The sequence below is a fragment of the Cercospora kikuchii genome (genome assembly GCF_019650295.1).
Source record: "Cercospora kikuchii DNA, contig_00004, whole genome shotgun sequence".
NCBI classification, from domain to species: domain Eukaryota; kingdom Fungi; phylum Ascomycota; class Dothideomycetes; order Mycosphaerellales; family Mycosphaerellaceae; genus Cercospora; species Cercospora kikuchii.
In genome coordinates this window covers 3,703,355-3,731,229 of record NW_025408585.1, presented here as the reverse complement: position 1 = coordinate 3,731,229, position 27,875 = coordinate 3,703,355, and the positions used below count along the sequence as shown (strand labels likewise).

General features: G+C 52.9%; 12 protein-coding genes across 12 annotated transcripts; 6 read left to right on the top strand and 6 right to left on the bottom strand.

Moving 5' to 3' along the window:
• Positions 1 to 322: 322 nt before the first annotated feature.
• CKM354_000767500 (uncharacterized protein) lies at positions 323 to 994 on the top strand (the record flags this gene model as incomplete). The annotated part of the gene is made up of 1 exon (XM_044803030.1): positions 323 to 994. One exon carries the CDS (start codon positions 323 to 325, stop codon positions 992 to 994), a length of 672 nt encoding a protein of 223 aa, XP_044658965.1.
• Positions 995 to 1,942: 948 nt separating this feature from the next.
• Positions 1,943 to 3,397, top strand: CKM354_000767400 (uncharacterized protein; the record flags this gene model as incomplete). Its single annotated transcript, XM_044803029.1, has 1 exon — positions 1,943 to 3,397. The coding sequence occupies one exon, from the start codon at positions 1,943 to 1,945 to the stop codon at positions 3,395 to 3,397; it is 1,455 nt and encodes a 484-aa protein (XP_044658964.1).
• Positions 3,398 to 3,818: 421 nt separating this feature from the next.
• On the bottom strand, positions 3,819 to 4,820 carry CKM354_000767300 (uncharacterized protein; the record flags this gene model as incomplete). Its single annotated transcript, XM_044803028.1, has 2 exons — positions 3,819 to 4,381; positions 4,433 to 4,820. 2 exons carry the CDS (start codon positions 4,818 to 4,820, stop codon positions 3,819 to 3,821), a joined length of 951 nt encoding a protein of 316 aa, XP_044658963.1.
• Positions 4,821 to 5,057: 237 nt separating this feature from the next.
• CKM354_000767200 (monothiol glutaredoxin GRX5) lies at positions 5,058 to 5,683 on the bottom strand (the record flags this gene model as incomplete). The annotated part of the gene is made up of 3 exons (XM_044803027.1): positions 5,058 to 5,233; positions 5,333 to 5,600; positions 5,657 to 5,683. 3 exons carry the CDS (start codon positions 5,681 to 5,683, stop codon positions 5,058 to 5,060), a joined length of 471 nt encoding a protein of 156 aa, XP_044658962.1.
• A 237-nt stretch (positions 5,684 to 5,920) lies between these two features.
• Positions 5,921 to 6,950, top strand: CKM354_000767100 (uncharacterized protein; the record flags this gene model as incomplete). The annotated part of the gene is made up of 2 exons (XM_044803026.1): positions 5,921 to 6,836; positions 6,901 to 6,950. 2 exons carry the CDS (start codon positions 5,921 to 5,923, stop codon positions 6,948 to 6,950), a joined length of 966 nt encoding a protein of 321 aa, XP_044658961.1.
• Positions 6,951 to 7,149: 199 nt separating this feature from the next.
• CKM354_000767000 (uncharacterized protein) lies at positions 7,150 to 8,396 on the bottom strand (the record flags this gene model as incomplete). The annotated part of the gene is made up of 4 exons (XM_044803025.1): positions 7,150 to 7,695; positions 7,747 to 7,988; positions 8,037 to 8,317; positions 8,368 to 8,396. The coding sequence occupies 4 exons, from the start codon at positions 8,394 to 8,396 to the stop codon at positions 7,150 to 7,152; spliced, it is 1,098 nt and encodes a 365-aa protein (XP_044658960.1).
• Positions 8,397 to 9,523: 1,127 nt separating this feature from the next.
• Positions 9,524 to 10,704, bottom strand: CKM354_000766900 (uncharacterized protein; the record flags this gene model as incomplete). Its single annotated transcript, XM_044803024.1, has 2 exons — positions 9,524 to 9,936; positions 9,984 to 10,704. 2 exons carry the CDS (start codon positions 10,702 to 10,704, stop codon positions 9,524 to 9,526), a joined length of 1,134 nt encoding a protein of 377 aa, XP_044658959.1.
• A 2,113-nt stretch (positions 10,705 to 12,817) lies between these two features.
• Positions 12,818 to 14,295, bottom strand: CKM354_000766800 (uncharacterized protein; the record flags this gene model as incomplete). The annotated part of the gene is made up of 4 exons (XM_044803023.1): positions 12,818 to 12,834; positions 12,905 to 13,261; positions 13,315 to 13,371; positions 13,422 to 14,295. The coding sequence occupies 4 exons, from the start codon at positions 14,293 to 14,295 to the stop codon at positions 12,818 to 12,820; spliced, it is 1,305 nt and encodes a 434-aa protein (XP_044658958.1).
• Positions 14,296 to 17,369: 3,074 nt separating this feature from the next.
• Positions 17,370 to 18,796, top strand: CKM354_000766700 (uncharacterized protein; the record flags this gene model as incomplete). The annotated part of the gene is made up of 5 exons (XM_044803022.1): positions 17,370 to 17,575; positions 17,653 to 17,894; positions 17,978 to 18,286; positions 18,374 to 18,613; positions 18,675 to 18,796. The coding sequence occupies 5 exons, from the start codon at positions 17,370 to 17,372 to the stop codon at positions 18,794 to 18,796; spliced, it is 1,119 nt and encodes a 372-aa protein (XP_044658957.1).
• A 631-nt stretch (positions 18,797 to 19,427) lies between these two features.
• CKM354_000766600 (uncharacterized protein) lies at positions 19,428 to 20,762 on the bottom strand (the record flags this gene model as incomplete). The annotated part of the gene is made up of 1 exon (XM_044803021.1): positions 19,428 to 20,762. The coding sequence occupies one exon, from the start codon at positions 20,760 to 20,762 to the stop codon at positions 19,428 to 19,430; it is 1,335 nt and encodes a 444-aa protein (XP_044658956.1).
• Positions 20,763 to 21,329: 567 nt separating this feature from the next.
• On the top strand, positions 21,330 to 22,568 carry CKM354_000766500 (uncharacterized protein; the record flags this gene model as incomplete). The annotated part of the gene is made up of 3 exons (XM_044803020.1): positions 21,330 to 21,412; positions 21,463 to 22,000; positions 22,047 to 22,568. The coding sequence occupies 3 exons, from the start codon at positions 21,330 to 21,332 to the stop codon at positions 22,566 to 22,568; spliced, it is 1,143 nt and encodes a 380-aa protein (XP_044658955.1).
• A 487-nt stretch (positions 22,569 to 23,055) lies between these two features.
• On the top strand, positions 23,056 to 25,625 carry CKM354_000766400 (uncharacterized protein; the record flags this gene model as incomplete). Its single annotated transcript, XM_044803019.1, has 3 exons — positions 23,056 to 23,152; positions 23,202 to 24,295; positions 24,348 to 25,625. The coding sequence occupies 3 exons, from the start codon at positions 23,056 to 23,058 to the stop codon at positions 25,623 to 25,625; spliced, it is 2,469 nt and encodes an 822-aa protein (XP_044658954.1).
• Positions 25,626 to 27,875: the final 2,250 nt, after the last annotated feature.

Genomic DNA, 27,875 nt, shown 5'->3' with positions numbered 1-27,875 from the left:
GCCAGCACTTCAATACAGCATCAATCAAGAATGATGTCAACTCATTCCTGACCAGAGTAGGGGGGTCAGTGTATGTCGAAACTTGAAGCATATGCACGATTCTGAATGGCTTCGGTGGATCGCATCTGAGACTCACAGCTCGATCAGCAACTGCCCGCTAAGCAACATCTCCGGAGACATGCATTTGTCTCACATTGCATCGCGCTACCTTCGCTCTTCATCAGATCTTTTTTCGGATCGTTTATGACGCTCCCGCCGTCGAAAATTGTCACAGCGATCTCCAGACCCATCGCGTCGTCGTCAAATCACACCCTTTCGAAAGATGTCACCATACTCTCGCACCGAGCTCTCCAACAACATAACCATCAACATCAACAAACTTCTCAATGAAGCCTCACACTTTTGCGACACGGTACGTCACACCCCATACCTTATCAACTGGCGAATTCCCTCCGGAACTCCCCGTCCTGGCCTATGGACAGATCTAAAGTACATCTGGCACCGACATCGCTTTCTCCATCGGAGACCGTTTCGAGAGCTCGTTAAGATCTTGCAACGATATGAAAATTTCGCAACGCGGGCCACAATTCTTCTGCGAGATCAACGCTACGATTTCTATCGTCTGATAGCTCTGACGTGGACATATGCTCGAGTTGCTGAGTTCGCGAATCGCAATCTAACGAGTGTACTGAAGTATGGCCGTTGGGACAAGGGCAAACTGAGTCAGGAAGTATGCGGCTTGCTGTACAGTATTTTGACGTTTCTGGAGTGGTGGCTAAGAGATCTGGATGCCTCAGGAGGATACGTATGCAAGATGATCGAAAATTTTCATCTCGAGCGCTTGATGGAAGAGCTCAACCACGCCGTCCTTAAGCGACATGTGAGGCTGCAGCAAGTCGCTGAGGCATGGAAGCATGAAGAGAGAAAAGGCCTTCAGGTCTGGGCCAGAGTGCACAGGAAGCCGAATCTGAGAATCATGGTTCCTAAGCAATAGAATCCAGCTGCGGCGATGCCAAGGGGACGCTCTGAAGCCCCTTTTTTCACGTGGAGAATTTTATTTTCAGCGCCCCAAGCTCGTAGAACCACACGTTGCAAGTGCGCACCACCCCACAAGAGCTCCGTGGCTCTGGAGGACAAGACTCTGTACGTCCTTACTCCGCAAGTCATCAGTATCATTGATCGCGACTCCAGTGATCCGTGCGTACCGGTATGTGCCTCAGTCGTGAGTTCAGTGGCCTCTAAATTCAATTGCGCTGCCTCTTCAAAATGTCGACGAGTTTTTTAATTGAAGACAGCGACACGTCGTCCTCTGTCGCAGAGATATAAGTACTGACTGAGCATCGCAACCCAGAAACCAAGGAAGATTGCAGCCAAGTATTCCCATAGCGAAATCGTATAAAGCTTGCCAGCAGCTTTTAGGAGTAGCTTCAACGATCGATCGATGCATCCTGAAGAAGAGCCCAATCTTGAGGAAGCCATGTACAGGCTGGATCTCGGTCATCGCCTTGCCAGAAATCCATTTATTCCCGCTCCCGAATGCGTAGTATGCGGTGACGAGCTCCGAGGCGACCGACGACCGATCAAGATCAACGAGTACTATTGCTGCCCGGCATGCTTCGATCTTCCAGGTGGTTTCCGATCGCAATTCGAAGCATTCATACGACCCGGAATTCAGCAAAGGCCGAAGCTCGGCGACAAAGATATCGATTTTGAAGGCTGTTGTCGGCAATTCTCGCCGGCATTCAACGATGCTTTCAAGCACAAGCTTGACGAGCTGAAATACCTACCGGAGAACAGGCTGTATTGCGCGAGAGACGGCTGCGCTAAATTCCTGGGTCCTAGGGATGGGGCTCTGGCTCTTGCGCACCACGTGATATGTTCGTGTAGAGCGAAGACTTGTCCAAAATGTAATGCAATGATAGAAGACTGGAATATCGACAAAATGCGGCGGCCTGAGCATAAATGTTTGAAGAAAGACTCGGTAGAAAAAGCGCTGGAGGGTCTAAAACGTGGACGGGATTATCAATTCTGTCCGGGCTGCCAATGGTTGATCCAGCTGTCAGACGCTTGTAATCATATGACCTGCCGGTACAATTGTGGGACCCAGTTCTGCTACTTATGCGGGCAGAGAGCGAAGAAGAAGTCGGGTCATTGGGCTCAAGGTGCTTCTTGCCCCCTTTACGGTCCTCGCAATGGTCCTAATCCCCTCTATGAGCCAGAAGATGACGAGGACAGTGAAGACGACGACGAAGATGAGGACGACGAAGAAGATGAGGACGGCAACGAGGACAATGACCCTGCTCCAGACGGCCATGTTCCAGACAACAACCCAAACGAAGACCGTGGTGAAGACGGGGAAGCTCCAGACCACCTACCTGGCAGGGGCCACGATGCAGATGGCCAGCCTCCAAACCATGATGCACACGACCCTCCTCAAAACCACGATGCGGGAGATCACGCTCCACCTCACGATATGATGGACGAAGCTCCATTCCAAGAAGTCCATCCTCCAGAGCATGAATTAGACGACGGCTTTGAACAGGCGAATGGCCAGAATTTTGATGCCAACGATCCCGACCAGCAAGCAGACGGGCTGAACGGCGTCGACCGCGCTCCGGAACAACGCATGATAGAAGATGATGGACAGGAAGGCGGCCACGACGCCTTTGTCGACAACTTATGGGAAGACGGGGAAGAAGAGGACGATCAGGAGGAGGCGGGAATGTTCGCGCCACAGTTCGCGGGCATGTTCGGGCCACCACGAGTACTGTCAATTGCGGAACGTATCGAGGCCTTGATCATATCCGTGTCAGTGTATCGCATGAACGAAGGAATACCCTGGTATCTCGTCCACGATATCACAGGTCCCAATCAGGATCCTCCAGAGGGTGCACAGGCTAGCATCTTCTCCTGGTTTCGTCGAAAGGATCGCCGCCAGCTCCGAGACATGTATGTTGACCTGCAGGAGTGGGCACTCCAAAGGATGCCGGGTCCATTCCTTCTTGGCATGCATGCTTTGGCGTATGTGATTAGGAGACTTCTACTAGGCCTCGATTACTATACCATCCACGAGATTGATCATCTGGGGGAAAGAGGGAACTTTCGCATGTACCTCGCGCATTCGCATCCACTGGCCGACTATGTTTTTGGGCTGATGCCCAACCAAGCAAACCTGCGGTATCCGACGCTTTCGCGAATCATCACGACATATCGCATGGCGAAGACAGGCAATATAGAGAACCTGAGAGGCTGGCTTCGGCAGAGAATGTGGACGCCAGACAGAGAGAACGACCCACATATCGATAGGAGGCACTCGCTGGATAGTATAGCTCTCTCTTTAGCAATGGACCGTGCTCAGCCAGGAGCAAGGGCGCCAAATCAGGTTGTGCCGCAATGATTTGCCTGACAGGCGGCTGAGTTGAAGGGATGGCCTGCATAAGAAGTTCATGGCCCTCGAGAAGTGAACGAAGTCTTCGCACATGGGCACCACTGTGCTGCAGAAGACCGTCTGGGATACGCACTAGAGATCGCGGATGCGAGATGTGATCGTGATCGTGTAGTCGACTTTTGTTAGCAATTGCGAAGCAGCGGCGGCAGGGAGTGTGGTCACTAACCTTGTAAAAGAAAGAGCCGAGTTGATTTGAGTGATGGGATTGGCCTTCTTTGCCGGGGCTGGGCGATCTGAGAGATTATTGGGTAGCAATGTATTAAAAATGCATTGGAAGCGACAGCAGAACGCCATGTGCGCGAATTAGCACGGTGCGTCCCAAGCCAGAAGCCCTACTCATCTAGTCGAGTCCACCCGAGCGCTGACCTCATCAGAACATGTCGACAAGCTCCTGAATCTTCTTATTCAGCAAAGCAGTATTCTTCTTCTGCTGTTCCTTCAGCTCAGCGCGTTCAGCTTTGGCATCGGCCTCAATCGCTGCGACTTCCTCCTCGAGAGCCCTCGTGTGCTTCTCCATGTCTTTGGCAGCCTTGGCAGCATCGTCGAGAATTTCTTGCTTCAGCTGGGCGAGTTCCTGCTCGATGGCCTCATGCTCTTCGTCCAGTTGCTTTTGCTTGACCTTGTGCTGAGCGCAGCGTTTGAAGAATCTGTCAGTGATGTCGCCGATGCGTATTTCCTTGATGACAGGAGTCGCTGGGTCGTCTGGGTTCTTGAATCGCATCATGAGATGTCCGTCTTCGAATGGCCGATTGGTCTCTTCGATTTCTTGAGCGAGAGCATCAAAGTCCTCTCGGCTGGGAACACCAGACTTGTTCAGTGAGCGGCCGGTCGCGGGATCTACGCCATTTCGTGCTGCGTCCAGTTGCTTGCGAGAGTCTTCCATCTTGCGCGCCCAAGCTGAAGTGCTCTCTTGGATGTACGGCTCGAGGGTCTCTGTTGCATGTTGTCAGCGGCGCAACTGCGGGAAAGCTAAAGCACGCTCACCAGCGATACCGAAGGACGGCGGCAGGCCCTTCTTCTGCTTGGCGAAGTCATGTAAGGCCTCCACATCAGGAGTGGAAACCGACCGGTTCCTCGCACCCATCTCTGCCTTCTGCTTCACGCGAGAGAACGCCCCAAACTTGCCGAGGGTCGCTTTCTTCACACCAGTGAACTTTGGCGAAAGGACGTCACGAGGGCTTTCGCGGTATTTACTCTTGCTCTCGCGTTCGGCCTGGTCGAAGATAGCATTGATGTTGTGAACCTCTTTGCGCTTCTTTTGTTTCTTCGCCTTCTGCGGCGAGACGTTGTCTTTCTCGTTGGTAGTTGGTCCATTGACGCGTGGGTCCTTGAGGCGGGTGCCTTTGGCGCGGTGATTGGCCGTTACTGCCATCTTGCGGATGTAGAGTTTGAGCGCGATGCTGGTATTGTGAGATGTTGTCCTGTATGTCAGTCTTCTGCCAATGTGAAGCTTGGGAGGAAATCGGGATGGAAGGCATCGCAGGGCTCGGCGCGTCTTCCGAAAGCAGGCTCGACCATATGCATGAACAGAAGGAACAGTCAGCACAACTTCACTTGGTACACGCACCAAGGACAAGCAATGTACAAAATTTGATGGAGTCTGTGCCTCTTATGAGCTGCTGCTGCCATCGCTCTCCTCCGCTGGCACGAGCACGTCCTGTTCTTCCAGCATCTTCGCTAAGCTGCCATCCTGATGCATCGACATCATGATATCTGTTCCGCCAACAAACTCCTTGTTCACGTAGAGCTGTGGTATCGTTGGCCACTCCGAGTATTCCTTGATTCCTGTGTCGTGTCAGCGCTCTGGCCCTCCGTCTGCTTCAATGTTTTCTCTTCGTTCCGGTGCGCGATCAAAGCCCCGACCCAAGGGTGTATTGTCCTTACCTGCTCTCAACTCCTCATCCTCCAACACATTGAACGCCGTGAACTTCGAGGGATCCACGCCCTGCAGTCCTAGAATCTGAATGCTGGCTCGTGAAAAGCCGCACTGTGGTGTCTCTGGTGTGCCCTTCATGAATAACACTACAGGAGCCGACGCGACTGCCTTATCGATCGCCTGACGAGTTTCTGTCGAGAGGAAGGACTTTTGAAGTTGCGCGAAGCGTGGCGAGAGCAATGGGTTGCGACGCGGTCGGAGGGCTTGTCCGGCGAACTGAACATGTCATTAGTATCGTGCCGCAATTCCGAAGGTGAGGCTGGATAGCATACAGCCGAGAAAGCGGTCCTTGAGAACATGGTGGATGGGTGTGGTTGTCAATGATGGTAGTCCGGCGAAGCTTTGGAGTGTTTCGGTAGCTTTAGCATGTTTTCGCTCAAGTACAGATCTAGGACATTAGGGACACAGTTATGACGCAAGGATTGTCTATCAGAAGTGCCTTCACCTGACTAATAGGAAATCCCTCACACGTCTGACTCCTGTACTTCGTAGGACATCACTCTCTCCACGATCTTGAGAGGTCAAGGTAGGTCAGTATGGCCTGGGAAGAGACGGACAAGGCTCTTGCCGAGCTTCTCAGGAAACTGCCCCAGGCCGCTGTTCTCATCACTTTTCTAGCCATCGCTGCTATCTTCACCTATGTTGCAAACAGAAATCCGGAACTGTTCAAATCAGATCCTCCTTTCTGGGAGGCTTCAACACAGCAGACAACCCAGAAACGACAGACTCCAGCAAAACAGACCTCAGCTCAAGATACGCGAGAATCTCAGAAAGACTTTCCTCCGCCTCCACCCATCCTCAAAGCCTCCGACCACATCAACGATGGCAAATACCACCTCCTCCTCTGCGCAACCGGCAGCGTCGCAACAATCAAACTTCCCTCCATCATCTCCGCACTCTCCACGCACAAAAACCTCTCCATCCGCGTCCTCCTCACGCCCTCCGCCTGCGAATTCCTCCAATCCCAATCCCCCGAACAACCCTCCCTAGCCTCAATCTCCCGTCTCCCCAACGTCGACGGCCTCTACCTCGACTCCGACGAATGGCGCAAACCCTGGGTGCGAGGCGACAGTATCCTCCACATCGAACTCCGCCGATGGGCAGATCTCATGGTCATCGCTCCATTATCCGCAAACGCATTAGCGAAAATCGCGTTAGGCATGAGCGATAGTATGGTATACTCTGTTGCGAGAGCTTGGGATACGACGGGGATGATTGATGGGGCTAGGCCGGGGATTCGATTGCCTTATGCTGCGGAGATTGAAGGGGTGAAAGATGCGAGGAAGAAGGGGATTGTGGTTGCGCCGGCGATGAATACGGCTATGTGGAATCATCCGGTGACGAAGAGGCATTTGGATGTTTTGGAGGGGGAGTGGAATGTAAGGAATGGTGGGTGGGTGGAGGTTTTGAGGCCGATTGATAAAGGGCTTGCTTGTGGGGATAAGGGTGGTGGTGCGATGAGGGAGTGGAAAGAGATTGTGCAGGTTGTTGAGGACAGGTTGGGGCTGAAGAGTAGTGGTGAGAGAGACTGAAGCTGAGGGGTATGTGGCCATTGACCGGAGGTGATCTGAAGAAAACTTTCGTTGCGTCGTTACTGCATGAGCGAACGTACTACAGGCTCTCATACCGAGGCCGAAAAGATCGATGGGTATCTCGCTAATGAACGCGGCAAGAAAGCGAGCGCGCTGGTACAACCTTTTTCTCATCCTGTGGGCCTCCCATGACACAAAGAGAATACGAAATGCCGCCGATCAGGTTGCCATGGTCACACACGCCATCTGAAAGCCTCGCTCTCATTTGTGCCTCTCGATGGATGCATGGCGCTGTCTGGTCTCTGCACAAGGTGTGCGAACTGTGGGTTGACGCCGTGAGGTCGTGAGATCTCCATCTCTGGCTGTTGGACGTTGACCGGGAGCGGTGGGGCCAGACTCTGGCGACTCTGTCTGCCAAACATGCCGAAGACCTTCTTCTTGGTGCAGACGGTGGCACGAGAGTATTTGCTGGTTGGCGAGATCGATCCATCATTGGCTTTGTAGACAGATGGCGACCCAGCGGAGGCGGTGTGGTACGATGGAAGACCAGATTCGCGCCGATCCGAGTGCAAGAAGCGGAAGGGGTTGGTTGTTGTCTTGGTAGGCGACGGAGTGATTGGGTTCGGAATGTATGACTGTGCGAGTACTGGCGCTGGCGGAGTGCGCGAACCACAGCTCTCGGTGGAGACAGACATCGGGGTCTTGTGGACTGCCACTGCACCATGTGCGCGGACCATGCGAGCAGTAATGCCCTGCTTTCGGTCGCGGAAGATGAAGCTCTGTAATTGAGTCAGCATATGCCGGGGGAATGGAGTGTTGAGCCAACTCACAGCCAAGAGATTGATCCAGCCCAAGATGAAGATCAGGATGCCAGACCCGATCACGATGCGCCAGAATGGCATACCAAGCTCTTCCTGGCTCCCTGCGCTCTTGTTGAGGTTGCCCATCACCTGGATGCCGATAACTATCATGGCAATTGCGAGAGTGACGAAGCCACGAGCGGGACTGAGAAGAGGCCAGTTGCGTGCGAAGTAGCCTTTGAAAACGGGAAGCTCGGACGTGATGAGGAACACTGCCTATCGTCAGTACAAGCTTTTCCACGAAAGATGGCCCAACGTACGACTGGAAATGAGCGTGATGACATGGCTGAGCGCGTCGAAGAAGAACAAGTGCGTGTCGGTATTGGTTTTGACCAGCATCACCACGCTTGCAGTGACGACGGCCAGAAAGCCGATGATGTTCATCACGCGGATGCCGTTGAGGATGATGTAGCCAGCTCCCGAGAGCGTCTTTGGCGAGAGCGTCATCTTGTCAGTCTTCTGCTCGCCCTTCGCTTTCGTTGCTCTGAGCTTCGCGAAAAGTGCTTCGATGCGTTCTGCTTCGAAGGGAACGTAGACGAGCCTGCTACAGTCAGCCGCCGTGCTCGATCATGAGTCGCATCGCCCACATACTTCTCAGTCGGGTAGAGGCGCAGAAACATGTGCCGTTCTTGGTATTAGGTGTATTAGCTGATTCGCAGGGGATTGGAGTTCGAGGGAAGTGATAGGCGATCGACCAGCGAAGACGCAGTAATGAGGGTTGCGGGTGTGTTGAAGATGAGGTTAATGAGAAGGTGGAAGAAAAGGAAAAGGCCAGCGCCTGTCGAAGGCCACCGAGTCCTTCTCGTGGAAGAATAGAATGGACAATAGAAAGTGCCTGACAATACCAGAAGAGTGAAGTACAATGGGCCTCCGCCTTCACTTGAGAAGATGGAGAGACGCCCGGACCATCGTCACGTCCAAAGATGCTATTGTCGCGCGACTAGGATCTGCCATGAATAGACGCGGGTCAGAGTCGTGACTGTTTCGAACAGAGAACGGAATACCGCGCGATGTAGTGCGCTCTGTGGATCTGAAACGCATCTCGACCTTCTGCTTCAGGCACAATAGTCTGGGTTCGCAGGCGGGATGCCCAATGTGAAAGTTGGGCGAGTGGTTCGCGGGTGGTACAGGGCGTTTCGAGCAGCAAAATGTGGTTCAGCATGACCTTGCCGTAGGGCGAACGTGTTTGTTGGCTGTAAAGACACGTTCTCGAATGCACGATGCGGGCCTTTCCTGAAGTGATGTCGACTGCGAGACGTTGGTTGGCGAGGATTGCTTGCTCTTGCGGCGCCTTCTCCAAGCGCCCGAGAAGCGTTTCAGCATGCCGTGCTGGGCGCGTCGCGACTTCGGCTCACTGCTGCCGAGTGTCGTGCAGAATCAGATGCGACATTCGAGGTCACATGGCCGACGCCTCAAGGGTAATGCCATTGGTGTTTTTGTCGATTGTTCTTGTGATGTGATGTGAATGTGGGAGAGGAGGGGCAACGCGAAACTGACGCGACTCGAAGTGAAGCAAGGCTTGGCAACCCCTTGTTTTGAGGAGGGAAGCTGGATGTATCCTCGACTTCCCTTGTCTTGCCAACAGTCTTCACCATCAACAATCGGTGTTCAAGCTGCAACGCAGGAGCAAGACAAAGCACTCTCAACACGCTGCGGAGCACCTTCAGCTTGCAATGTCCATCGGCCACGCGTGAAGTTGAACTGGAACTTTTCTGGAGTATCTCGTCTCATAATATACAAATTACCGCTAATTGCGTCTAGGCAACGGCGTAAAGCCATGCTGGTGTTCATGATCAGCTTCGTCTTCATCATACTCGACCACGAAATTTTTCGTAATCTTGTCGGGAAGTGGGCGAGAAAGGCGCTCCCTACTACTGCTCCCGGAGCTTCTCTCGGACTCGTGACGCTCCCGATCATTCCCGGTAATGGTAGTGATGGTCCTTCCATGCTTGGGAGATACCATCACAAAGTCATCGAGAGGAGTTGCGCGACCTCGAGAGGGGCCGGGCGTTGCGCCTGACCGCTTTCCTCCGCTGCTGCTTGCGACACCCATCTTTTCGAGGGCCATACGGAATAGCGGCCGGAGAGTGGCCAAGCATCCTGCCGTGATGCCAACGCCGATCTCCACCGTGGTCCATATTGCGACTCCTACGGTGTTGACTGGAAAGGTCAGCAGGAGCACATCGTGATTGGTTGTCAACACTTACACAGGAAATCGCCATTCCAGCCGTCGAAGCTCTCTATGAGGGAGCCAACATATGGCAGTCGCACAATGGTAGCCGAGGATCCAATGGCAGCGAAAGACAGAATCACCGCTACCAGTCGTTTCTGTCTCTTAGACATTTGCAAGTCCTTGACGATGAACGCAGGCAAGATTCCCAAGGTCCAGTCCGCGATGACATTGAGACCGGAGACACCATATGTCAGCCCAACGACGACTTCAGGTTTGATGCAGTGTTTCTGCGATGGATCCAAGCTCCACCAATCGCTGATGGGCCAGCACTGGAAGATGATGACGAACGTGAAGGCCACGCCAAAGACGAGACCGAGTAGCATCACTATCCTGATGATCCAGATGTGTATCCGATTTGTCGCGACGCGCAGCAGGAAAAGCCCGATCGAAATTTTGAGAACAGTCGTCGAGCACACGTAGAAGATCTCGCAGAGGTACCAGTACATCAGCGCAGTCTCGGCATCGTGAGGCTCAATGTCCGAAAGGTGTTGTCCCGTTCCATACACCACACCGCCGAGTTGGACTATGAGATATGCGGTAAAGAATACCTGCGTCGCCAGCATTGTCCAGTCATCGCTGCCGAAGTTGCGAAGCATGCCGGCTCGGACGAAGATGCGAAGGCTGACCGCGATCCATGATAGAACGAAGAAGGTGATGTTGACTCCCAAGGTCGCTCGGCTTTCCAGTGTTGGCATATTGGCGACGTCGAAGGATCAAACTGGGATCCTTCCTTCTCGCGTCGTCTTCGTCGCAAAATTCGGCCTTTCGCAGCGCAAACCCGGGTCCTAATGCTCTTGCAGTAGACAGCTGGAGTCTGTCGGTAAATCAACCGACCATGGTTCCTCCTCCTGTGAATTACCCCAGGCGCAATAAGGAAGAGTGAGGAGAAAGTAAAGAGATAGAGTGGAAACGGAACCAAAGATCTCACGCACACTCGCTGCAGGTACAGATTCCACTGCAAATGCAGGTCGCATGTCACATATGGCTCGCTACTCCACTTACATGCTCTCCTTTCCGGGCGAGATTCTTGCGAACGACCTCCACTGGCAACGCTCGTAGCTCCCAGAAGCGGGCATCATGCCTTGTTCGTGCATGGTCAACGCACGAGCAATAGTCCTATAACAAGAGATCTTCTGGACGGGAGGATCCAGTTCTGTGGATCGGCGAGGATTCCAGAAGGAGTGCTTCTGCCAACCGACATCAGCCTCGTGGAAGAGCCGTTGTTACACCTTGGAGTGCTCGAGCCGGATCCTGGTCAGGGCGTGCAGGCTTGTGGAGTACGTGGGGCGGTCCGCGGCTTTTGGCAAAATTCTTAGCATGAACTACCAGATGCACTTTCATCGACTTGCATACTTTACATACCGAGACATTGCGATGTACCGAGACAATGAGGATACTGAAGGTCGGTTGAGACGTATACGTCGTTCGCTTTGCGCCTTTCGGAATTGCAGAAGGACGTCAGCGTAGCAAAAGACCACAAATGATCGACTTCCTTTCCACTTCTTCCATGCGCGAAATCGCGCCACTTGCCACACTCGCCTATGTATGTCAGGCTCCACTGCAGCTTCCCGTACGCCCGTCCTGTGCGTCTGATGGAAGGGCACGCATGGTGCCAAGTTCTCAAATGGCCCCATCAAAGCTGTCGCGGCCCACGCGAGTCACATCAAACTACCGACATGATCGCAGCTGCACTGCGACGCTCTCCATCCTTCTCGGGACAGGACTCCGAAGACACCGTCGATTACCTTTAACGCCATCGCTCCGTTCAACAACTTCTTCGTCCAAACGAGATGTTTGGCGCGGGGTGAGTTGACGATCTGGCTGTTTTTGGATGGGCTGGGCTTTGATGGAGAGTGTTAAGACTGGGATTGCTGGTATTGTGAATATGTGCTATTTTCTGCCTAGGCTTGATGGGATCCACACTGTGTTCAAGCGAGGCGATGAGGGAGGCGACTGTGAAGAGATGCTGTGCCGTGTTGCGTTGCTGCAGGTCTTCGCTGAAGACCACACAGCAAGTGAGAGTTTCATCTTTCTTTTTTCAGTGCTGCTGTGGAATGGCGGCACCTTGAGTATTGCCTACTTTCTGGCGGGCGGTGCTGCGACCGCGTCCGATATCGCGAGCAATGTGTTCGCTCGCAAATGAGGCACTTCTGCACGACTTGGCTTTGATATTGCTGATAGAAGACCTCGGCTTCCAGATATTTCGCACGACAGGAAAGCAACGCATGGACTGCCGTCGTCTCTTATGTCGCAGAGCCTTATCGGAGTGCCTTCGACATTTGATCTAGCTTGAGCCCGTTCCCGGCGCAAATAGAATGTATCAAGATTTTCAAGCCGTAGGCGACGTCCGCCAGACAATTTTGAAGTAGCTGAGGCATGAACAAGTGTGGATATCCCACCTGCGTTACTCAGCACAGCGACCTTCATCGTGCCGAGTGCAGAGACAGCAAGGATGCCTGAGAAGCCACGCCGGCCAGGTATTCCGTCATGCAAGAAGTGCAGAGCGCAGTAGTTCCGTCTACTTCTACCAAGCCGTGCGGTCTCCGCTCGACCAACCCACACGATGTGTTTCATGAGTCTCCTCAAGCACGAGTGAACCACTGCATTGGGAATTGATCAATATGAAGAGAACATGTTTGACAAGCAAACATATGACGACAATTACTATATCCAACATCCCTATGATCTAATTACACATTGATAGTTTCCCTTGCCATCGTTGCGAGCGATGTCTGTATTCTGACTCGCCGCGTCTGTTCATTATATCTGTGATCCTTCCTTTCGACGCATGTCTTCGACATTATGCCCTTAGAGAATGTTACCGACTGCACATTCAGTTAGCAATGCCTTGGCAGATAGTGTTGCACCATCATTTTGTAATGTTTGCGGACTTACGCGGCAGGTTCTCAAGGGGCAAGTTTTCGGTGGGCAGATTCTCGGTTGGCAGATTTTCAGTTGGAAGGTTCTCGGTTGGGAGGTTCTCAGTGGGGAGGTTTTCAGTTGGGAGGTTCTCGATTGGCAAGTTCTCCGTTGGGAGCTCATCGTCGTCGATGGGCAAGTTCTCAGTTGGGAGCTCGTCGTCAATAGGCAAGTTCTCAGTTGGGAGCTCATCGTCGATTGGAAGCTCATCATCAATCGGGAGTTCATCATCGATTGGGAGCTCGTCATCGATTGGGAGCTCGTCATCAATTGGGAGCTCATCATCGATAGGAAGCTCGTCATCGATATCGACAGGGTCGGTGGGCAGAGTAACTAATACAGATGGTTAGAATGTGTCGAGAGGCTTCTCAGCATCGAGAACTTACTACCGCCGGAGGTGGTTGTTGTAGTAGTTGTGGTGGTGGTAGTACCAGTCGTAGTAGCTGATTGATATTAGCGGCGAGCAACGAACAGATCGGACTTATGAACATACCAGTTGTAGTGGTTGTGGTTGTGGTTGTGCCATCACCAGGAATGATCGGGTTTCCCTTGAAGCCAATGACGGAGCCAATCAAGTCCGAAACCGCTCCGAGGTTGTTCTTGAGGTCACACTGTTGTTCATCTTGATCGTTGATGAAGGTCTGGAAGCCATCGCAGGCGTCGTCGCCGGCACAGAGGTTGGCACACTCCTGGACCGCGGCGACACCAATGTCGATCTGGCGCTTGGCCTTGATTGGGAGATCTACTGGCAGGTCGGTGTCTGGAAGTTCGGTGTCTGGAAGTTCGGTGTCTGGGAGATCTACTGGAAGGTCGGTATCTGGAAGGATGGTGCCTGGTTCCAAGATCACCGACGAGATGACGTCTCCAGCAACGGCCTTATCTTTCTGGATGTTGAAAGAAAACAGCTCGCCATTCTCGCCAATTGCCACAAGAGTATCCGTGGGCAGAGGTAGACCAGTGGTGGTGGTGGTGGTAGTAGTGGTGGTAGGAAGGGTGATGCTAGTAGTCGTAGTCACTCCTGGGACGCCAGGCGTAGGGGCACAGACACCAGGCAGCGTCAGTGTACGGTCTGGGATAGTGAAGGCTGGGATCGTCACGTATGGTGGGAACGTGAAGCCTTGAATGACCTGTCCTGGGATGACAAAAGGTGTGCCCGCGCAGGTTGGTCTTGGGGTCACAGCAGGAGTCGTCGTCGTAGCGCCTGGGTTGTTGTTGCCAAAGGGGAAGCCTGGGCCAAAGGGGTTGTTGTTCCCGAATGGGAAGTTCGGGCCAAATGGGTTGCCATTTCCGAATGGAAAGTTGGGGCCAAACTGAGGTGCTGCGTTGGCGGCCACAGCCAAGAGAGATAGCTTGTTGATGGAGTTCATTTTGATGCGATAAAGACACAGGAGATACGAAATAAGATATGAGAAACCGGGCACTGTTCGGATTGCTGCTGAGGATGAGGATGGAACGAGTGTCGAGAACGGTTCGTCTTATACATCTGTTGACTCCCCTCATGGAGTGCGAGAGCATCGAACGCATGCATGTCATCGGGTTGCTTCTGTCGACAAGATTAGGCAATGAGACAGTTGATGATACTGTACCAATTTTCCAGCAGTCGAATTCTCATCAACGTGCCGTTTACCTTCGAAAGAGATCTGGCGCACCTGAATTCTGACGTTTGCGCATCCTTCACACGATGCAGCATGGTATGCCAATGCGTCCGCGCTGCAGCACTGCAGCTGCAGCTTACACGGAAGCATCCGGTGGCTCACTCAGGGCCTTTCGGATGATTGTGGCGCATTCATTTCCATGTAGAGTAAAGATCTGTGCGTAGTTCCGCTTTCGAGTTTGGTACTGAAAACGTGATGACGATGATCACTACTGATCTGTTCATGTCTTTGTATCACATCTGCATTGTGAAGAAGCGGCTCTGGAGAATAATGCGCCAAGAAATGGTATGCTGCTCGAGGGCCCGTTCAAGGTATCAGCTCGTTCTGCGATTGACATCGCATTAATAGGCGGAATCTGCTCTTGCACTTTCACTTGATGAACATGCGGCGGAACGTTGTTGACATTGCTGATTCTATTTCCTCAAAGTAGTCAACGGCTTGATGAGTGTTGATGATGAGCAACATACAGACCCTCGACAGAGTGAACGTGAGACATAGCGCGCGCAGGATTCGATCTAATTCTGCACATCTGGAACGTGGCAGAGGCGTTGTCCACTAACGTTAGGCCGATCGACAAGTGCTAAGCTACATCGACACGTGGGTACCAGGGTTACTGAAGAACAGTCATGTTCCCCAGCGGCTCAGGCTCCGCGCCTCGCTTGACGTGCCGAATGAGTGTCGTTGTGCAGAATCTGGTGGATTCGACATGCAAACGGTCTGCTGGGCGGATTCTTGATTGGCCCGGGCAAGCCTCAGACGTTGCTGACCGTTGTCCCGTGGAAGGGAATATGCTCTGGTAGACGCTTACGCGGGCGCGTCGATATGCGATGAGTTTGCGGATCGCCTCGTAGAACCTGAAAGACATGAAATGTGAATCAGTTGAGATCCTTCAGGAGATCCTTGTACATCGCTGGGCGTTAATGGGTTGCGAGAGGGCATTGTTTCGTGCATGCGGTTTCTCAGCCAGCACCTGAAGCGTGACTTGCACAGCAGTCAAGCGCCATTGACAGCATGGCTGGAAGTGGCTCGCATTGTCTCATTTGATCGAGCTGGTGTCGGAGGCTGTTGGAGACGCTCGCGCCCACCACGGCCAAGCGGTCTCGCATTGACGTCTATCGCATCGTCCTGGCCCCGCGCGAGCGAACGGATGGACGCGTCTTCGATCAATGGTAGACGTGTTTTCCGCGCGCGCAGCATGAGCTTCTTGTTCCATCCTTTCCAACACACAGCTGCGAGGACGGACGTGCTGGGCGCGAACTTTGCGAGCCGGAGTTCTCCGTATATCATCTGCACATTGGCCCTGTGTAGTCTGTGTTGACAGCGATCAGAGTGCTCCTCAACAGAGATCCACATGTGGGCACTTAAGCTCATGCTGTCGAGGCACGCGTAGCGAAATGGGCCATCCTTCTCCTCCTAGCTCTTGCATGTGCTGGCAGTCGTGCTTTGGACTCATCTTCGTGCGGAGTATGGGTGGGTTGACATCGGGATCCGCCCGTTATGGCAGATTTGACCGCTGCGTTGCTGTCGTTCGGAATATGCCTCGCGTGATTGCTAGATGGCATGCTGTACGTTCGATCTGATCGTGGTGCTGTATGCATGCCCATGCTGTCAAAGTCAAAGCTTCATGGTTGGAGAGAAGGGAGAGGAGGAGGTGATCTAGAACTTCTCCACGTGATGGGGAAAGCACAGATCACGCGAAGTCGTTAACCTTCCATTTCTCGTATCCTCAGACCTCCCCACGATATCACCAACAACTCCATGCCAAGTATACTCAGCTCGTACTCAATCACTGTTTGCAATATCGGACGCCTTTTGCTGCACTTGCACTCCAATGATTCCACTCGTGAGGCCGCTCGCCGACTACAATTATAACGAGCAGGCACAAGACAACATGTGCAGCAGACCGGGCACGCGAACAGCGTGAATACTGCACTCCTCGTACCTGACGAACTCAATATGCGATGTCGAATAGCGGGTAGAGCCGCATGAGGACGTTGTCCTGCAAGAAGAGCATGCTTGCGAACGTAATTTTGGTTGCGGCCAACCAGTCCCTGGTCGCAATTCTGGGGAGAGTATCATCACCGAACTCAATATCTATAGGAACATTTGGCAATGCCGTTCTTCCCGGCATTGCTTCGAGTGAAGACTGAATCCATCTGCAATGACAATGGCTGTGAGGCGGCGCTGAGATCCATCGTGGCCACCAAGTAGAATTGATCATCGCCAGCGACTGGAAGATATGTCTCCAAAAGCTTTTGCAAGCCAAAAAAGAAGAGCAGCTTCCCCGATGAGAATGTGACTGAGAAATTGTCACGACGCGCATCTCCATCTACGCCCTCTGGACGAAGCGTCAAAGCGCATACCAAGCTCATTCTCCACGCGTGGCACTCCAAGCCCGCCACACCACAGGCTGAGAACAGACCAGATTTATTTTGCTGCAAGTCTGCAGCGCGAATGGTTCCTCTCGTTCCTGCATAACAACCTTTCGTGGAAGCGTCCGCGTCTTTTCAAAGTTGGCAGGCACATCCGTGTCGAGCGAGATGAGAACCACACCAGGGTCTGCCTGCCTCCTCTCCAGTGCCATCTGCAGCCGAATTCTCCTACTCACGGACGATGCCAGCTCGCAAGGGATTGAACATTATTACAATTACAAGCCCTCATTCGCCGCAGGTCGTCATGATCAAGCCCTGCCCTCTCTCCCTTTTGCAGTTTGTTGGTACCTGAGCTGACTTCAACTCTTCGCTTTCCTTTCTCAGTCATTCATTCTATCCGCTCTTTAGATCGTAATGATTTCACTAATATGGGCTGTTCTGGCTGTACTTCCTGCTTCGATCGCTACGTCGGAATACTCGCACTCGAAACACCATAGAAGACAACAACAAGGAGGAGAAGCTTTCCAACTCGAAGAACTGAAGCAGGGGTATGAAGCAGAAGTTCGGCAGACTTTCAACGCGCGATGCAATGAGAACAATGTCATTAGACGGAAAGAATGGTGCGTGAGCAGCAGATGGAAGCCAGGCGTCGTTGTCGGGGTTGTCTTGGCTGACCTACTTCTGTTCTTCTCCACAGGGGAAACATGTCGCCTGCTGAGCGACAAGACTACATTCGTGCCACGAGGTGTTTGAACAACCTACCATCGAAATCACATGACTTTTATGCGCCAGGAGCACAAAACCGAAGAGACGATTTCACCGTGGCTCATATCGCCAACCATGAGAAAGTCCACTTTTCGCCTTGGACATTGTCTTTCCACAGTTGGTTTATATGGTTATACGAGCAAGCGCTTCGCAATGAGTGTGGTTATCAAGGAGGTGAGGCAATACCATCGCTCAGAGGAAGCGGTACAGAAACACCACGAAACCGGCGCTAACCACACTCTTCACACGTCCCCCAGGTCTCCCATACATGGCCTATGAAAAATACGGTTACCAATCACTTGAGCAAACTCCCCTGTTCGACGGCTCCGATCTCTCCTTTGGCACCAACGGCTTTCTTCAACCCGATGGCTGTCATTGCATCGATGGTCCTTTCGCCGACTTTCAATGTCACCTTGGCCCGATCGCAGGTGGACATGGCTGTCGACCGAATCCTCAAGCGAATGGTCTGGGCTTCAATCCTCGATGTCTGGAACGAGAATTTAATTACGAGCATCTTGGCAATTTGACTGTGGAGAATGTCTATGAGTCGATAACGTTGTATACTGGTGAGTCCATGCATCCCAGAAAACTGACGCACCACAAGTGGAAGATGCCGTTCCACGGGACGAGTGTGCTGATGCATCGATTTCTAGACATCGGCAACTTCTGTCTCCGCTTCGAAAATTATCCTGGAGGCCTCCATAGCACGCCGCATGAGATTGTCGGTGGTGCTCAAAGCGATATTCCCGGCTCGCCTTGTGATCCTTGGTTCTGGAGTCATCATTGCGGGTTGGATCGCCTTTGGCGCATGTGGCAAAGTCTGGACTATAATGATCGGATGTACGCTCTTCCGCCGCCGGAGCAGTATGCTGCGGAGAGAGTCTCGAGAGGCTGTGGGTGACGCGAATCGTTTCAGAGTTGAGGATTTGGAAGTGCTGACGTGAATTCGAACAGGGCAACCGACGGAGCTTGTCACGCCGGACAGCTGGATCTATGTTTCGCCTATACTGGATGGTATTCGTGTGGGAGATATGATGAGCACTACTGGAGGGCCGTTCTGCTATATCTACGAGTGAGAGGTCGCTGTGGTGGCGGGATGTTCTTTTGTGTGGCTCGCACTGCATTGCGCTACTTTCGTTTGTTGAGCATAGCGGCTGGCGTTCATGAAAACAGATCCTCTTCACCAAATACACAAAGACTTGCTCAGATATTGATCGTCCGTTGTTTTGAGGTTGCACGGACTTTCTCAACTGCTGTGCGTGCTTCCACATGGGCGTATAGCGATATCCTCGAGATGGCATACACATGGCTCGGCTGATATGCCGGACCCGCTTACTCACGATGATTGCCACGTGTTGATGTTCCGTGAAGAAGTTTCGGCACTAGAAAGCTGGATGCCGGCACGTGTATGTCTGCACAGCGGCCGAAGCATCACGCTTTGCGTACCAGTGTCGGCCGGCGCACTGATCCCAGGCTGCCATGCATGGAGTTTGCCCGGACGCTTTGCTTCGAAGATTGGAGGCAGACTCAGCGGCGTTTTGGCTATGATTCTGCAGAACCATCGCCCGAGCATTTGCTTCCGTAGCAGCGCGAACCATGAGATGCCGCATGCTAGTGATCTGGCGTGCAGAGCTGAAATGACACCTGGAGATATCTCCAGTGCTATTGATGAGGTAGGCTCCGTAGCGCGTTCGTACGAAGGAGAAATCATTCATCCAGAGTCCAGACTTTGACGTCTCCATCGTCACCAGTACTGATGACGACCTCTTCATCTTCTGTCCGCTTGCCTTTATCACATCTAGGCGCCCAAGTGACATGATTCACCTCGAAAACATCATGGGCGTTCTCAGCTTGAGCCACCAAAACCCACTCGGTCAAGCTGGCGGGATGATCGGCGGCCCCGTTCGCATGATCAGGTTCTGTGTTCGCCATTTCAATATCGACTGGCTTCTCTTTCCTCCAACGCTCTTCATATACTACAACAATGCCATCACTTCCCGCGCTGACTACTCTCCCAGTCTTCTTGCTCCAACTGGCAGCGTAGATTGGTCTGTCGTGCAGTTGTGGTAGTCTGGCTTCTTCCACCCACTCTTCCTCGAAATTGTTGTTCTTCCAGATGCTGGGCATCCTGCCTTGTCCAGTCGGCGGCTCGGCTGGCTTCTCCTTCGGCTTCCTTCTCCAGAGACGTATTGTCTTGTCATCAGAACAGCTCATGAGCCGCGGCCCAGCCTTTTTCCGTTCTTCGACCAATGCTTTTCGCTCTTCCGTGTCCGCTTCTCCACCTCCAATCTTGCCAACTCTGTCTTTCCCTTCGAATTCCAGCCACCATACTGTTCCTGCGTGCCCATCCAACAGCGTGCAACATGCCCAATCATCCACGTCTTCTCTCCACAGCCGTATTCGATCATCGTAGCTCCCGGAAGCCAGCAATTGCTCCTCTGGATGCCAAGCCACGCATTTCACATCTCCCTCGTGATCCTGCAATACAGCCATCGTCTCGAAATTATCATCGTCCAATTCCTCCCACACCCACACACTCTTATCACGACTGCACGTTGCCAGTAATGGTGCTGTAGGACAGAATGCCAAACTCTTGATCTCTGAATCATGCCCGTCGAGAATGACTTCTAATCTCCACTCCTCATCATCTTCCTCTTTCTCTGCACTGCCACCTGCCAGCCCTCCTGTGAAATCCATGGGCTCATCTCCATCTTCATCCGCACTTGACTTGTTCACTCCGCCAACTGTCCCTGCTCCTGCACCTTCTTCCCATCGTTTCCAGATTCCGGCACTCGCATCGAAGGAGCCTGTGGCGAGCACGCTCTCGCCTACAGAATTGGGCTTCCAGGCGCAAGATCGGATACTTCGCTTATGGCCGCCTGAGATGACGCTGAGTTGTTTGAAGGTCTGGAGGCTGTAGATTCGGACAGTCTTGTCTGAGCATGCTGTTGCAATGATTGGGAGGTGAGGATGCGGTGTTGAGAGCCAGGTACGGGACGTGCAGGGCGGGTCAAAGGTGGCGAGGCATTTGAGCTGAGGCATTGCTGAAGCTATGCCCAAGAGAAGTACGAGAAGGCAGGAGGGAGAGGTGCGGTGAATGTGTGAGCTTCAATGGGAGGTGTGGCTCAGAAAAGTCGAAGCGATGACGGAGGTGGGGTGTTCTCGGCCACCAAATGGCAGTCGCGGGATGGTCAGCAACAATCCCATCTCAACATACCTCCACTCATCGATGTACGCACTGCATTTCCCATTGTATATTGCACTAGGTACTTCGAAAGCAGTGTACACCTATCCCTAGAGCGCGTCGATGTCAAACTTGTGGCGCGACGGGTGCCACCTACAAGCCTTTGCGAATCGTCCCGAATACTGATGTTGCAATAATCCGATAACCGTTGCTGTTCATTGGGTACAGCAGCATCAAAACCATCGGAAGTATCGTATCTGACCTTTTCTCTTGTCGCTTGTGGCCATTTCGGAACTTTTGATTCAGCAGGTGAAGTCAGCTCATCGGACCCATGAGCAGAGGGTGCCATCTTGGGAAGTCACGCGCTTCGACTCCTCCTCTACATCAACCACTCTCGCCAGCACAGAACAAACGACGTTGCCGCTATGTCATCAAGCACAATCCTCGGCAAGCGTAAGGCTCCGGACAACTCGCCAACAAGACGACCACGGAAGCGCTTCTCAGCTGCGTAAGTAGTTCCGGACAACTGTTGGAAGGCATCATGCCTAACGAGGACAGAGAACTGTACAACCCGACCATGGTGACAATAGTCGTCTCACAAGCCGGTGTCGTCGGTAGAGATGAGAACGCGCCTTCCGAAGAGTTCGTCGTGCCCAGAGGTCTCATCCGCAGCCATTCCAAGTACTTTGAGAGCGCCTTCCGCAAGCAGTGGACCGAGAGCCGGTCGAAAACGCTGCAAGTTGACGATGTGTCGCCAATGACATTTCGGATATTCGTCGCTTGGCTGTTCTATCAGGAGATCTTCTACGACGAGGAGCGCATCGAGCCCGAGAACACCGCCCCTTGCACGTCCGGCCAGCAGAGCAATAGCACAGCGCAGGGGCCCTCCACAGAATGCCGTACAACTTCACGCCAAAAAGCTGGCGCGAATACCACTACTGCTTCCGGTAGTGACATGCTGCTGGACTCCGACTACGACGAGCAAATCGCGAAGGAGCCCGTATCTGTGAAATGCCACATCGATCCGTACGATCCATATGATGCTATGACTTGGCCCTGGACAGATTTGTATGAGCTATATGTGTTCTCAGAAAAGGTATGCGCGCGTGCATTCTTAACGGACTCGTCTAACATGTCTGCAGTACGACACACGAGGCCTTCGTATCAAGGTCTTTGATCTCATCCAGCTGAGGATGGCGCGCAACGCCATGCTCTACGAATCACGCTGGCTGCCAGACCCAGACGATATCACATACCTCGTTGACAACCTGCCACAAAACTCAAAATTGCTACAACTGCTCTCGCGATATTATCAGGCCCAGTCAGCACGGGCTGTGGAGCGTCGCTTCCCCAAACTATGTCGAATGCCGTCAAGCTTCCTTGCCCAGTGCTATCTACAAAGCATGCGCTTCATGCAAGCAAAGCACTGCCCGACTTGCCAGGCGCGCCAACGTCACACTCACGATCGAGCGCATACTTGGGAAGACACAGTCCCTGCACAGGCGATCGGTCCTTGCGTGTGCCATGAGCATGGTGATGACCTGGAAGAAGCTGCCGAATGCCAGGAGAGGTGGAAGGTTAGGATGCAGGATCTGAAGGACGAAGTGGCACAAAAGGCAGATACTGTCGCGACTAGTCAAGAGATCATCACAATTGTGCCGTGAGGGATTGTGGGCGAATTCCTAGGGGTTGGAGCTCTCCTGTGGACTCGGCAGATCCATCATTATAGCAATCCGCTTGCTGCAAGCCTCATTTAGCTCACGCTCCGGGTCTGAGACTGTGCTATCGCTGGTCAAAATGAACAGCCAGCCTGCAATGGTTCTGTCGAGAGTCAAAGCTGTCTGCTTGACAAAAGCAACTCGAGCGAATTCGACCAATGAAATGCCCAGAACTTAGTCGGCTTGGTCGTCTGAAGTGTGTCCGACCTGTGAGCGAAAGCTACGGAGTCAGGAGTTGCTCTCGCCATCGTCGCAGATCAAAGCATAGACACCAAGACAAAGCACACAATCCAAACCCGGCCAAACACGTTGAGCTCCAACATCGCTTTGTGTGACCTTCGCTGAAAGAAGAGCTACTTCGAGAGAAGCGGGCGAGCTGAAGTGTTTGGCTCACCGTGCGATCCACACCATTGACTTACCGATCGAATTAAGCATGGAAGAGGAACACGCATGGGTTGAGTTGCACGTCGAGGCGTGGGAATCAGAGAAAACAGGCAACGGACAGTCGATTACTGATGTTGGTCGAAATAGTACGTGTAAAGCCAAGGTGAAAATACGCACCTGCTGATAAATTGACAGCCGTCCGGCGAAATGCGCAACACATCTGGCGGCGTCGCGTCAGTCCCGCCGAGCGGCACGTTTTCGCTGCAGAAGCTCAGCAGCGACTATCGCTAATAGCAAAGATTGCACCGCTCGCCGGCCTGCCACCAGAACCTGACACTGACGACCTTGCCGCATTGTCACCGTGGTTTCGGAGGGCATGGGACCTTCTTGTGGCCCGCCGGGCCCTTCGTCTGCCGATCAGAGCTTTGATACGCCGCATTCCCGGCGACAGCGTTGGATCTTTGCGCACCAGGAACTTCCTCCAAGAAAGCGCGGATGACAACGAGAACTTGGCTCGTGAGGGGATCGACGCGCTGGACATCCGACTAGGAAGACTTCCCGCATGTCGACCAAGTCGATATATTGACATGTTAGAAGCGGATAGTCCTGACCCAGCTGATGATGAAGGCCGACGAATTCCAAATTACCTGCAGCGCAGGCGCGAAGCCTTCATTAGGCTGAATGAACAGATGCCGGCATTTCGACGTGCCATCGAAGGTGTCGAGAAGCGACAATCTAAGGCTACGGGAACTCTGGCCGGAAGATATGTGCCTTACTTGCGCGAGGAGATTGCGGAAGCACGATCTGTGATGAAGAATCTGACAGAGCTGATTGACGGCCTGACAGCTTGGTCTGGCGCCGATGCTGTTGCCCTCGCTCGCGAGGAAGCCACAAGCGATGCAACTCCCGATGTTGCCAATCGAGTCGCGTACCAGCATCATCTCCTCCAGTGGGAAGAATGCGCAGCGGCGTACCGATATGCGGAGAATGCTCTCAGTGACCTTATTGTTTTGCGGGCAGCTCGGGGAGATACATTGACTGTGGACCTGGAGGGACACATGGAGACTTTACACAGATCGGTAGCACGAAGACTGGCGGATCTGGAGATTCAAGTCAGATTCAAGCAGAGCGTGCTTCACGAGCGTTACTCTTCAAGGGCCGACGAAGCAGCTCTTTTGCAGAGTCTGCCTGTCCTGCCATGGTCTAGAGTGCAGAACATGGTGGGAGAAGGCGCTTCGGGCCAGGTGGAAGCGTGGATCAAGACAGATCACAATGATAATGTCGTTGATGTAAGCAATGGTGCAGCTCGATTTATTACGGGCTTTACTGACGTACGACTAGCGCGTTGCGAGGAAGGAGGCCCAGAACCTGACACCGAACGGGCATGCCCTCTACGATATCTGGCGTCCAGCGGATCGCCATATGCCTGTAGAGGTCGCGGCAATGTACAGACTGCGCGCCCTCAAAGATTCGATGAAGTCCGTCATCCAGATTCGAAATTGGCGCCCCGTTGGGGACGGCAAGACATCCATCATCTACATGAATCTTTGCCAACATGGTGATCTTGCGCAGGTACGTGACCAATATGTGAATCTCCCGGGGCGGCAAATGCCCCCTGAAGCATTCGTCTGGTCTGTCCTTGAGTCTTTGGCAGACTCGGGATTGCTGATGGAGCGCGGTGAGGTGGCCGACGTCCCTCCGGGTTTGCATAATTGGACTCAAATCGTGCATGGAGATATGAAGGCTGCCAACGTGCTGCTCGATGACAATAAGACGGGGTTATTCACCGGATTCCCTCGTGCGATACTGGCAGATTTCGGTTTGGCTATCATACATCCCATCAAAACTCTCCATGGAGCGGCTGGCACCTTCATACCCGGTTCTCCGTCGAACGTCCGGGGCATAGGCATGATAGCTCGGACACTCATCGAGGCAGTCTGGGAATTCCTCGAGGACGATGATCCAGGGTGGACTGCCGTGACACAAACCACCTACAGTAACGAACTCATCAACTTGATTCACAGATGCCTGAGTCGGGACCTCGATGACCGGCCAACCCTCCTGGAGATCAAAAAAGCTGCGACGACGAAAAGTGGAGACCTGAGACATGATGCTGCGATTGACATGAGGAACGCGAAAGCTGACGACCCAAGATGGGCGGCGCTGAAAGTCTTGACAACGAATACGAAAGTTCCAGTTGCGCTTGCGAGGGATGCCGATGGGGATGTAGAGATGGTGGGTGGTCCGACCGGGCAGCCGATCCGGTCTCGTTTACCACCGCGCAGCGGTCACGATCCAGACGACGATGCAGGCGGTGATGAAGAAGGTGATCCAGACGAGCAGCATCCAGGCGAGGATCCCGACGATGATGCTCTCGAAGACGACGCAGACGGAAATCTCGATGATGATCTCGACGATGATCTAGATGAAGACTCAGACGAGGATATCGACAATGATATAGAGGACGACGCAGAACAGGGTCTCGACAAGGATCCAGACATCGAACTGGACGACGATATCGACAATGATCTTGACGGCGGTTCAGAAGACGGCTCAGGTGATTCAGACGAGAATTCAGACGATATGATCGACGTACGGAGCAGGGCACTCCGCCCGTAAAGATATCTGGCTATTCGACCGTTAACCACGATGAAGGTTGATTTGCTTCGTAGTGACGTGTTTTCGATCAGCTGTAAAGCAGAGACAGTTTGCGCACCTCAGATTTTCATCCCACCGCGGTCAGTATTAGTATGAATAGGGTCAGTGTCTTGATGAGAACTGCTATTGTTTCAGACCTGAGATCAGAGCTGGCTCAGGGGCAATCTCTCTGACCCGCGGTTCGGAATGAATACTGATCATGGAGAGGGCACAAAAATATGAGCTCTCGCACCAGTCGAGCATAGCCTGGGCTACGAGTGACATGAAGCCTAGCGCTGGCATTGTTTTCCGGGTCGAAGATGGAGCTGGCTCAGGGCCAAATGCTCTGAAGGGTGGCTCAGAATAGGGACTGAAATTGGAGAGCAAAGCAAAATTACGAGCTATCGCACTTCGTTGCATGCTATAGGCATAATCTATGGAATCTGTGCCGAGAATCTTCGCTGACAACTTTCCGCTAGTCACACCTACGCTAAGCGGCCAACAGGAGATGATTTGGGTGATCTAGCTGTTGGACTGTTCCGGAAGAACTGCTGGTCGCCAGGCCTAGACCGAAGGGTTAGAAGACGAGAAGTGTCGATTCATGGGCGCAGGAATGAGTTTTAACTGGCATGAGATCGAGCTCTAAGCTTCACGGTCGTGTTAACGAAGCTGAGTACTGGATCATAGTTTCTTCCTCCCATGCTGGCAGAGCTGCTGGTGGACTGACAGCAGTAGGTATCGACTTGGCAATGGGGGAATTTGTATCAGAGCATGCGGGTTATGCGGCTGCTAGATCCCGGTCGAAACCAGTCGAATTCTGGCTAAGAGGTATCTTCATCATTTACTTGGTAAGCTGCTAGTGGTTCGAAAGCGTGCGGGGATTGGAAATGACGATAATTGGATATATTCCTATGGGAGGATTTGCAAGGGTCTGAGACCATTTCAAGCCTGAGGAGATTGGACCATCCAAGGCAAGTGGTTTCGAGAGAGGTGATGTTCGAGGAAGTGCGAGTGGACGCGATTGGATGCTTAGGGTTTTCTTGGGCGATCTCCGGAACTATGCACCAGGTAGGCTACAGGTGTTTGTGCGGGAGATTTCGACGTCGATGCTGTTCCTCCTTGTCGTATCAGTAAGACCTAGAGCAGTAGTTTACTCGGAGACAGCGGTGAGTGTGTTGCTCCTGATCTTCCGAGCTCACTATATAGAGGTAGGTTTGATTCTTCGGCAGTACAGCTTTGAATCCTCAGTACAGAGAGTCCAGAACCACAACCGCAACGAACATGAAGACGTTCATCTTACCACTTTTGTGGGCGCTCGCTGCGGTCGCGTCCGCGGCGCATTGCAAGTTCAAAGCTTCTGATCAGCCTGAATGTGCTGGTTCCTGGCCGTTCCTATGGAGAGTACGTCCCTTCTCGGTTGCTGTCTGCGTCAAGCGAGCCCATTATCCTTTCCCTCACTTCCTCGCGCCTGGCTACGTGCAAGTATACTGATGAGCATGTGCGCAACAGTGTACCCCAACCCTAGGCGATCCCGATATGAGCGAGGGTCCCACCAATAATCACTGCGACTGGCTCTCTTCGCATCCCGAGGACAAGTACTACTGTGTAAGTGGCTTCAACCAAGAGGCAAGAGGCTGCACAGACGATGCGCTCTGGCGGTCGTGTCGTGAGGCCTCGTCCCTCTCCTGGTAGACTTCTTTTGGCGTCAAGCTAATGATCCTGTCCCTTCTAGTGCGCATATTCAAGACCCGGAGGGGTCCCGCCTGCGTGATGTCCGCCTCGGATCTGCTTAGTAGTCAAGGGTGTCCTTCTGACGGCCGATCTCCGGCTGGGTTGTCAATACGGCACCGGATCGATTGACCGCTGTATCCTTCGGGTTTCGAAGAACTCTCCCGTATGGTTTCAAACGGTCTCGACTTAGTTCTAGAGCGTTGCTTGACCGGCCTTGGAAGCTTTGTCAATGAGGAATGGCGGCGGTTGTTAGTTGCTGTATCTGTGCTTTTCCTCTAGTCCCCAGCTGTACCATATATGTGTGGCGTTCGATTCCTTTCCCCTCTAGACAAGAACTTACATCGACAAGCCGAACTTGAGAATCCGACTTTCAAGTCCTCATCACTTCACAGTATCCGATTCAAAATGAAGGCCTTCATCATCGCAGCCGTATGCGGGCTTGCTGCAACGGTGACCGCAGCGGATTGCACCTACATGCCTTCTGGTGCATATACTTGTTCG